The sequence below is a fragment of the Trachemys scripta genome, chromosome 4 (assembly GCF_013100865.1).
Source record: "Trachemys scripta elegans isolate TJP31775 chromosome 4, CAS_Tse_1.0, whole genome shotgun sequence".
NCBI lineage: Eukaryota > Metazoa > Chordata > Testudines > Emydidae > Trachemys > Trachemys scripta.
Window position 1 is genome coordinate 139925372 of NC_048301.1, and position 9912 is coordinate 139935283.

General features: G+C 55.0%; 1 protein-coding gene across 4 annotated transcripts in view; it reads right to left on the bottom strand.

Moving 5' to 3' along the window:
• SRCAP (Snf2 related CREBBP activator protein) overlaps window positions 1-6990 on the bottom strand; it is a 28869-nt gene extending 21879 nt beyond the window's left edge. For 2 of the 4 annotated variants that reach the window (XM_034768169.1, XM_034768167.1), the window contains exons 1-5: window positions 4350-4789; window positions 3940-4013; window positions 2486-2718; window positions 781-1020; window positions 278-463 (exon numbers count right to left, since the gene is read on the bottom strand). In XM_034768169.1, the coding sequence (XP_034624060.1) occupies window positions 278-463; window positions 781-1020; window positions 2486-2718; window positions 3940-4013; window positions 4350-4444 (828 nt within the window). In that variant the 5' untranslated portion in view covers window positions 4445-4789. Of the gene's footprint in view, window positions 1-277; window positions 464-780; window positions 1021-2485; window positions 2719-3939; window positions 4014-4349; window positions 4790-6971 lie in introns of those variants that run through there. The other 2 variants (XM_034768170.1, XM_034768168.1) reach the window with 2 other exon arrangements.
• Between the last annotated feature and the right edge of the window lie 2922 nt (window positions 6991-9912).

Sequence of the window (9912 nt, forward strand, 5' to 3'; positions counted from 1 at the left end):
TATGAAATGCTGGCTGAGATCAATCCTGAGTGGGGGAGGATCACAGCAATAGGTTTGAGCCCCAGATGCGTGTAAGAGAGAGTTAGAAGACCCAGAACATTTTGATGTCATGGGATACTTTCACAGATCTATCTCAAACGCCCCCAGGTTTGGACCATTTACCCAACCCTACGGCTCCTCGAGGCACAGCAATTTCCAAGACAATCCAAACCCACCTTTGGGCTTTAAGGGACTTAATAAACCAGTCAGAGCTGTTTCAGGGAGGGGCAGAGCTCACCTTCCTGGCCACACCCCTCTTCCAGCGTCGCTCCTGGGCAAAGTCTGCCGAAAGCCACTGCATCTCCTCACAGAGGTAATCCCAGTGTACCTTGGGGCGAACTGGCTCCGGCACCTTGGAGAGCCTCTTCAAAGACCAGAACCCCTCCTTCTTCATCTCCGCGATGCGGTTCTCAATCTCCGCCTCCTGGAACACAGCACCAAGTCAGCAGGGATCCCAGCCCCCACCCATCACGGGAGATTGGAAGGCAGGGGTAAATCAGGGAGACCCACAGCAACCATCCTCTGGGCCGAGACCCATCTGACCCTAAACAAAAGATGACCCAAAGTGACACAGATGTAAGGGACCTAGAGGGGCTCTGAGTCACATTACCCCTCCTCCCCAGCCCCACTTCCTCCCACCCCCAGCCCTGGCATGGGCTCCTTGAGGGCATCTGGGTCATGGCCCTGGGAGCATGGAGGGCTCCAGCCCAGGGGACCCTTCAGACACAGTCAGCTTCTCACATGCTTGGCCTGCTCAGCGATCTCAGCGTGCGTCTTGTCCCACATACTGGCCGGGTCCGAGGCATAAACTCCTGGGGACGCCAGAGCTTTGCTTTGCAGCCTGGGCACATCAAAGCCCAGGTGACTGTCCAGAGAGGAATCGTGAGTGAGGTGTGATGGCGAGACGCTGCCACTGGAGGCAGGTGACCCCGAAGAGGCCGGTGACACAGGATTGCTCCCCGTCATTTTGTCTGGTGCAATCTGGGGGCAAAAGAGGATGAGGTGACTAAGACAGCCACTGCCACAGCTACATATGGAACCAGTGAACTCAATAGCCCGTTCAGACCAAGGACCGTAAAGTGCTTTTTCCCATGTGTATGCACAAGAAAGACTTGCCTGGTGCTGAGACACAGCTGTCTCTGGAGTGGGGAAAGGGGCTGTTTAGACAGGGATCCCTCACCCAGCACCCAGGTGCAGCCAGCTCTCAGATGAGGCATGGCCTCTAATTATCAGCTGCACAGAATAGTTTTGGATGGGAAGTGACAGAGAATCCCATATCCACCTGAAACTGCAGACGGAATTAAGGAAGCGGAACAGAATTACATTTAAGATTTGGACAGGTCAGTAAGATTAATACTCCAAGTCTTGAAAAAAAAAAGAGCCAGGACCACTTTAATAGAAAGGGGGGTTGACTTATTTTAAATCTCTTAATGCAGAGATACTCAGACCTCAGCGGTTCAGGAACCAAATTCGCGATCAACATTACCCAAAAAAGCCGCAGTAGTGTAAATTCATGGTTTCATTTACTATAGTAATATAATATAATACATAAAAATAATGAATTGGTTAATTACTTAGACTGGTTAATAATTAAATCACACAATGTTTTAATATCATGTGCTGCAAAGAGTTGCAGGAGACACTTTAAAGAGCTACATGCGTCTCCTAAGTCTCAGTCCGAGTATCACTATCTTAATGAAAGACCTACCCCAGCCAAGGCCTGCTCTACACTACAGCCTTGCGTTGACCTCGCTGTGGAAGTTTCTTCACTTAAATTTGGCCTCTGCCGACGCAAGTGCCTCTCTACGCTGATTTAGTAACACCACCTCCCCGAGCGACATTGAGTCACAGTCGATATAATTAGGTCGACGCAATGTTACTGGCTTTCAGGAGCTGTCCCACAATGCCCCACACTGATAATACAACCGATACAAGCGCTCCTGGTGAGAGCAGGCACCGACAACACAAGGAGCCAAGTGTGCACCCACACAAGCGATATAATAATGCAGACATAGGTTAGGTCGACATCATTTTGTAGCGTAGACATAGCAGTAGTGACTGTCAGCACGGCATTGGGGCCAGCACTCACTGCAAGGAAAGAGCATCCCCTACTGAGTTTCCACCCTGCTCCATACAGCACAGCGTCCCCTAGCCTCGCATTGGGGTTGGCACTGAGTCTGAAGTGAGAGTGCTCCCTACCCTGCAACACAGCTCCCCCAAGTGCTGGGGTCAGCACTGACTGAAGGGAGGGAGCCCCCTAGTGAGGCCCCACGCTGCTCCTTACAGCACAGCTTCCCCAAGCACCACACTGGGGTTAGCACTGACTGCGAGAGGAGAGCGCCCCCTTCTGAACCCCCAGCAGCATTCGAGTTTCTCCAGCTCTCCCACCCAGGCAGCAATGCGGCGTGTTCCGGATCAGCTCCAAGGCCAGGCTGGGAGCCCCTACCTCACTGCGCAGTGCATGGTGCTGTTGGGGAGGATTGCTCTGCATTTTACTGCTCCCTTGCTCTTCGCCTCGCGCCCCGATAGCTTTGCTCGTGGCCGAAGTGCTGTCGTCCTGCTCCAGTGCATGCTGGGAACCGGCCTCATTCTGGTCAAGCAACCGCTGGGACGAACTGTCCAGCTCCTGGGTCCCCTGGCAGCCCAGCCTGCGCTCGGGGCTGCCTGTCTCTGAATCACCTGGCAAGAGATGGGGAAGTAGCCATCAGATGTGTATTCACGCTGCCAGGTGGGTGATCTGAAGGGACTCCTCTGCTACCGAAGGCTGCCCATACTCAGAAGGCAACGCCCATCTCCTCTGGGGAGACTCACCTTGCAGAAACAGAACTAGAGGGGAGTATGTCTAGTGGTTAGAGCAAGGGGCTGGGAGTCAGGACTCCTGGGTTCTAGCCCTGGCTCTAGGAGAGGAGTGGGGTCTAGTGGGTTAGAGCAGGAGGGAACAGAGCCAGGATTCCTTGGTTCTGTGCTGTGGCGTAGATGCTCATCTTCAATGAAAAAAAAATTAAGTTTATAATGGGGAAAAACTCCCTCCCTGACTACACTGCCTTTTGCTGCCAGTTCTACCTGTCAATCAACTACCAAGAACTGGGAACTAAGCTCGGGACACACGACACTTTATTTTCAATTGTTGTTCATATTTTAACAACTGCTGAAGTTGGGATAAGCAGGAATTTGGCCTGATCTAAGTTAAAAAAATCTGCACTGATTTACATTACACCAATCGACATGCACTGTGGAAACTCCATAATACAGACACAATCTACTGCCTTAAGTTGAACAAGTTGATGAAGTTTCCAAGTTCAGCATCACTAGTATAAGTGCAATTTTAATGCATCCAGGACTGAGTTTTGCAGCTGAAACTAATTTACTTAGCAAGAATGTTCATATACTATCTTATTTATATTACTACAGTAGCATCTAAATGCATGAGTCACAAACCAGGACCCCATTGCACTAAGTGCCGTACGACAACAGAACAAGAAGACAGCAGCATGGTGTTAAAGTTTCCTCCTAACAGGAAACAAAAACATCTTGAAGTCAACAACAATATTTTGAAAGAGTTGGAAATACACCTTCTTTGTCAGGATTCCCCCAAGAATGGCTGCTTCCCAGTTTGACTCAGGGAATCCATAACCAACCTCTGCCCATCTGATCCCTCAGCCCTTTTCATCAGTGAGCTGTGTTTTTCCAACACTTTTGAATCTGGGATCTCAAAAGGGTTTCTTACAGGGGGAAGGATTCACTTGCCCGCTGCTGAAATGCAACTGCCTGTGTGGTGAAACGTGACACAGCTCTGGAGAACATCCAAAGCTTTCTGCTGCAAAGGCAATGCTACACTGCTGGCTTCCCCCAAGAGGGGGGCAAAGCCCTGAGTCACCAGAGAGTATATCCCAGCCATACCTGTGTGAGCTGAAAACTCCTCCTCCTCGTCAGACTCCACTTCCAGGGTTTCTCTTTCCCGGGCAAGACTGCTCCTGCAACAAGATGGAATAGGATGGGGGCCTGGGTCCAGAATTCCTTCTCCCTTCACACTTTTCTAAGAGGTAACAAATACTCCATCCCAGCCCTTTCCTTGGGAGGGTATTCCACAGGGATACAGACGACCCTCCCCCGCCTCCCCCGTTCCTTCCAGTTTTCCCTGCACTCTTGGTCCAACATGGCTCGCACAAACCAGTCCTTGGGTCTAGCTAAACCTGTCTCTCCGGGCCTGAAATGCAGCTGGCAGATTATGGACCTAGCTGCAGGATATAACGGAGAGTTTTCTCTGAGCACCAGCTACCAAATCCCTGCCTATGGGGAAAGGCAGAGACCTGTTAAGGGTGCTGGGGAGAGGCAGGGACGGGGACACCCTGTCTGTCCAGTGCAGAGCCTGGGAGTCGGCTGGCCGCCGGCTGGTATAACCCATCTCCACTTAGCTCGCTGGCTTGGCTCGTCTGCAAGGGATGATGTCCCAGAGGGACAGGGTGGAGTCAGGAGCTCAGACCCTTGCATTCTTTCCTCTAATCCTGGCCACTTCCCTGTCCACCACCTTGCTCCATGCTGTTGCTGTAACTTATCCCTTATCCCATATTAGCCCTTCACCCCTTTCTAATCTCCCACCCCCTGATCTATTGATGCCCTGGCATCCCTATTAAACCCAATCTTGGCCCACCCTGTGACCCCTTCCTGACCCATCCCTTGTTACTCCATCCCATTGTCATTACCTGCTAACCCCTGCCCCTCACCCCACTGACTTCATCCTGCTCACCACATTACGGCACCCCCACACCACAATCTGTGTCCCCTCCCCTTCACAACCCTGACCCCCATAAGCCCCAATCCTATTACACCTTCCTGTTTCCTGGTCCCATGTGCCCAGCTGTTCCTTGTTACCCCATCACCCCATGCCCTGTCCCGTCCCTGCCAATCCCACAGCCCCACTTCCCCACCCCATCAGGCCAGTCGCCCTGTGTCCCACCACCACCAGTTCAGCCATTCCCTGATCCTGCTGTGCCCACCCCTGCCTCTGGTGTCCTGTCTTTGCTAACTCAGGCACCCCCTGACCCCACTTTGTGATGCTGTGCCCTGGAATCCCCCGATCATGTCCCGACAACCCAGTGAGCCCGTGCCCAACCACCTCCAACCCTGTCACCCCCTGACCCCGTACTGCCAACCTCCTTGCCCTGTATCCCTCCATTGCCAATCCCCACCCCACGGATTCTGTCACCCCAGGTCGCTTGCCTGCCAACCCATGACCCTGTCCTGCCAGCCCCTGCACACCGTGCCCTGACACCACCAACTCTGCCAAGGCCTGACCCTGTCCCACTAACTCCCTCACCCTGCGCCTTTCCAATGCCAAACCTGCCATCCTGAGCTCCACTGCCTCTGTCACTCCCAATACATGACCCTGTCCCTCCCGCCCCAGCCCCTCATATCCTGCCGTCCCTGCCACCCCACGTCCCCATCTCACTGCCCCTTCCAACTCCAGCACCTCTGGACTTTGTCCCAACAACTCAGCCACTCTATTTCCCACCACCTTCAACCCACTAAGCCCCCGATCCCGGCCTGCGAGCCCTGTCACCCCTTTTCCTACCATCCCAGACGCTTCTACTACCTCCTTACCCAGTCCCACTTTTGCTTCCAGCCCCCTTGATACCTGAACCCATCCTGCCAAGCCTGTCACATCAGGGCTTTGTCCCACCATCCCTGGTCCCGCCACTACTACACCCTGGTCCTGTCCTGCCAACCCTACCAACTCCGTATTCCTGTAATCTGTGTCCTTCAAGCCTGATGCCCTGGGTACCGTCACCAAGTCCACTAACCCACTCACCTGCTGACCTCGTCCTATCACTGCATATCCCTCTACCTCCAACCCCAGTACCTTCTGACCCCATCCAGCCAACCCGGGTACTCTGGATCTCTGTATCATTAAACCTGCCAAACCCATTATCCTATATCCCCCCAACCCCATTACCTCACAACTCCGTCTTGCCAAGCCTGTCACCCCAACACCCACCATCTCCCTCTTCCCAAGACCCCGTGCTGCCGACTCCCTTTTGTCAACCACCTCTGTCCTGCCTGGAGACTGTCCTGCCTCCACTGTCACTACCAGTCTTGGCACACTGTGTCCCAGCGACCCCTGACCCAAACTGACAAACTCCCATTCCCTCTGATCCTGCCCCACCAGCCCTGGTGCCCCCGGATCCTGCCCCACAAACTCCATGACTGCCTGTTGTGCCAACACCGGTGTCCCCTGCTCCACTAAACCCCTGGCTGCCTGCTGAGCCAACTCCTGATCCTGTCCCATCAACCCTGATGCTCCCTGCCCCACTGACCCAGCAACCACCTGTTGCACAAGCTCTGATACCCCCTGACCCTGCTCAGGGAGCCTCAGATCTGCTGCCCTCTGAGACAGACCCCCAAGCTGTGCTGCCCCTGACTCCATAGCCCCGACCCACTTCAACCCAAACCCTCTTGCCCTTTGACCTCTAACCCCTGCCCTCCCTCAGCCCCTAACCCTATTCCCCCTCGATCCTGTCAGCCCCAGCCCCCTCTTGCCCCTTGACCCCCAGTGCCTAACCCAACACCCTTTGACCCCCACCCAACACCCTTTGACCCCCACCCCTAACCCAACACCCCTTCCCTCTGACCCTTTGACCTCTGACCCCTACAGCCCATGCCAACACCCTTTTGCCCCTTGACCCCTGCACACCCTAACCCACCACCCTTTTGCCCTTTGACCCCACCCCCGTTGCCCAGCACTCCCCAGAGCGAGGCTGCCCTCTCTAGGAAAGGCGGCGGTTAGTGCCGCGCGGGGAGGGGGAGCGGCCGTTGGCGGCGCACGCGCTCCCTCCTCCCTCGCGCCCCCTCCCTCCCCAAGCGCGTCTCGCGCCCCCATGGGTAGGGGCGGGGTGGGGGGGGAGTGCGGAGCCCCGGCCGGGCCGCCATCTTACCTGGGTGGGAGGGGGGAGGAGGGAGGGAGGCGCCTCCTGCTCCGCCTCCTCCTGCCGCCGCCTCAGCCCCAGCGCCGCCGCCGGGCAAGATCCGCCGCCATCCGCAGCCCCCCGGCCGCAGCCACCCCGCCCGTCCCCGCGTTCGGACCCCGCCGGCCCCGATCAGTCCCGCGCTGGCCCCTCCCCCCCGAATGCCGACCCCGAACCAGGCCCCGCCGAGCCGAGCCGAGCCGCCGCGGCAAAATGGCGGACGCCACCACCTCCACCACCAGGGCCGGCCCCCCCCGCCCGCTTCGCCGCCCGCCAACTCTCGCGAGAGCTGACAGGGAGACACAGTCAGAGCCGCGAGGGACGACGGGAAGTGGAGTTCGAGCAGGGCAACAGGGATAGGGGACAGAGCTGGACAAACACCGCCTCGAAGTCTCGCGAGAGGAGGAAGCTGGGGAGCGCGGGATGTGAAGTCCCGACTCCCAGCGAGGAAAGAAAGAGCGCTGAGCTCAGGGAATTGTGGGAAATGGAGCTAGGGCGCAGGGGATGACGGGAAAAGTAGTTCCATGGACGGGGCGGCAGAGGCGGGCGTTTGGAAATGTTATTCCATAGAGCCGGGACAGAAGGGGATGCTGAGAAATGGAGTTCCATGGAACAGGCCGGGCAGGAGACAGGAAGATGCTGGGAAATGTAGTTCTCCAGCAGAGTGCCGAGGAGGCTGCTGGGAAATGTAGTTCCAGGGGCAGATGAGGCTGCTGGGAAATGTAGTCCCATGGAAGGGTGTCAAGGATTTTCCCCACCAATTTTTGAGGGGGTATTTCCCTTGAACGCTTCAGTGAGAACATTGGACCTGAACCATGGTGGATTGTCAATATCTACTGTCTGGGGAACTTAAACAAAACCTTGTGATCATTTTTCTCTGCAAAATTTTCTGCCATGCCCCTTTCGCTGGTGCTCATGTGCGGATGTGATCGGCGCCTTCGCCTACATGGAGCCATGGGGGGGCTTTACAGAGAGAGAGCGCGAGCGGACGGGCTTGTGCTATCACTTGCTAAACACATGGGGCCAGGAATTAGCCCCCATTAGATGATCTAGCTGAAATCCCACAGGGTTGGGAACCTCCCCCAATACTTCCTGCATCCAGCCCCACACGTCCCTGGCTGATCTAGAGCAGAGTTCAGAAAAAGATGTCTTGTCTTTATTTAAACACTCCACCTGAGGAAGAATCCACCCTGTTTCTGCATAAACAATCCCAGTAGCTAATAGACAAATGGAGCGGTGATTAGAGTAAGCGGGGTGTAGGTCTGAGTGTATGGAGATAGATACATGGGGGGTGGGTGGGAGGATGGATAGAGCGGTCCATATGGGGATGAATGGATGGCAAGATGTGCATATGAAGGGATGGATATAGATGTGTGTGTATGGGAAGGGATGGATATAGAGGGCCACTGTATGGGGATGGATGGATTGGGTGTATTCGGAAGTGAGGACAGGTTAGGTGGGTGTGGATGTGGACAGATAAAGGGGTTGTGGATAGAGAGGTGTGGATGTGGAGGGAGGTGGGAATAGAGGGGTGTGGATGAGGATAGATAGATTGGATGTAGGAGGGATGGACAGATGTAGATGGGTGTGCAAGGGGAAGGAGGGCTGGATGTAGGTGGGTGTGAATAAAGATAGATGGGGGATATGTGGAGGGAGGGAGGGGTGTGCATGGGCAGAGGTGGAGAGAGAAGGATATATGTGGACAGAAAACTAGCTCTGGAGCTCCAGTCAAATCCCATTTCAAGGTAATGGGATGCTATCAAATCATACATTGCAAACAGTTCCGTTCCCTCTGCTGTCTCACTACCGCCCCCTGGGGACAGCAGTCAGCTGCACTTGAACCATCCAGCGACTCTTCCCCAAACATCCTGTTTCCTTCTGAATTAACATAGCAGGATCCTTTAGGGCTCAGCTTCCCCCTAGTTCTGAGATCTGGGTTCTTTTCTGTTCCCATTTGAACAGGCTTTGTTGAGTATGAATGACATCCCCTTCGCTCCCTTATTGCTCTTGGCTCCATCCACTGGGGGAAATGGGTCAGCACATCACTGCACAACAGGAGGCATCCCTCCCCTAGCCGCGGGTTCTGTTGGGTCAGATAGTGCAGGCCCATTCTAAACGCTTGGGGCCAGGAATTACCTCCTTGGCTGTAGAGCGTCCCAGCCTGACTGCAGTAGATAATTGTTAGTAATCCTCTAACATGGAGCATTTTTTCTGTTTGCTAAACCCTTGAGGCTCCCAGTGCCTCCTGCTCTAATCAATAGATGCTATTCCCCTCCCAGAGCTGGGGATAGAACCCAGGAGTCCTAGCTCCCACCAATCCTATTTCATTCCTTCTGTACACAGAACCTCACTTAAACACCATTGGCTCGGGGTTGGAGCATCATGCCCGACATGGAGGAAGCCCAGGGTCAGGGTTGTGGCAGCAGCTGGTGGTTGTGGAGAGCAGCCCCTCATTTTAGAAATACCTAGACCCCTCTGCTGCCACCATGTCCCCAGCAATAAAGCACCTCCTGCTGGCCTGGCTGGTGCTGCAGGCTTCCACAGCTGCTCCTGTACTCCGCTCGCTGTATCAGGAGAAAGAGCACCCATGTGCCAAGCACACCCTGCAATGCACTGTCACGGCCTTGCCAAAATGCAACTGTCACGGGAGTGAAGCACAGAGAAAATCTAGGGGCAGGGGCCAGTGGATCTTCCCTGCAAAGGACGGGGCAGGGAAGCAGGGGGCTTCTGCCCCTTTCTCGTTTTGTACCAGTGGAACAGGAGGGATGGGGAGTTTGGGTTTGGGTGGAGAATGCTCTGGAAGCCTCTCAGAGCTGGAGGAGAGAGTGTCTCTCCAGCCGTACAGCAGGGATTAGGAATGGCCAGCAATCACGCAGACCCCTCTCCGACCCGGATCAGGGCTGCTGTTGCA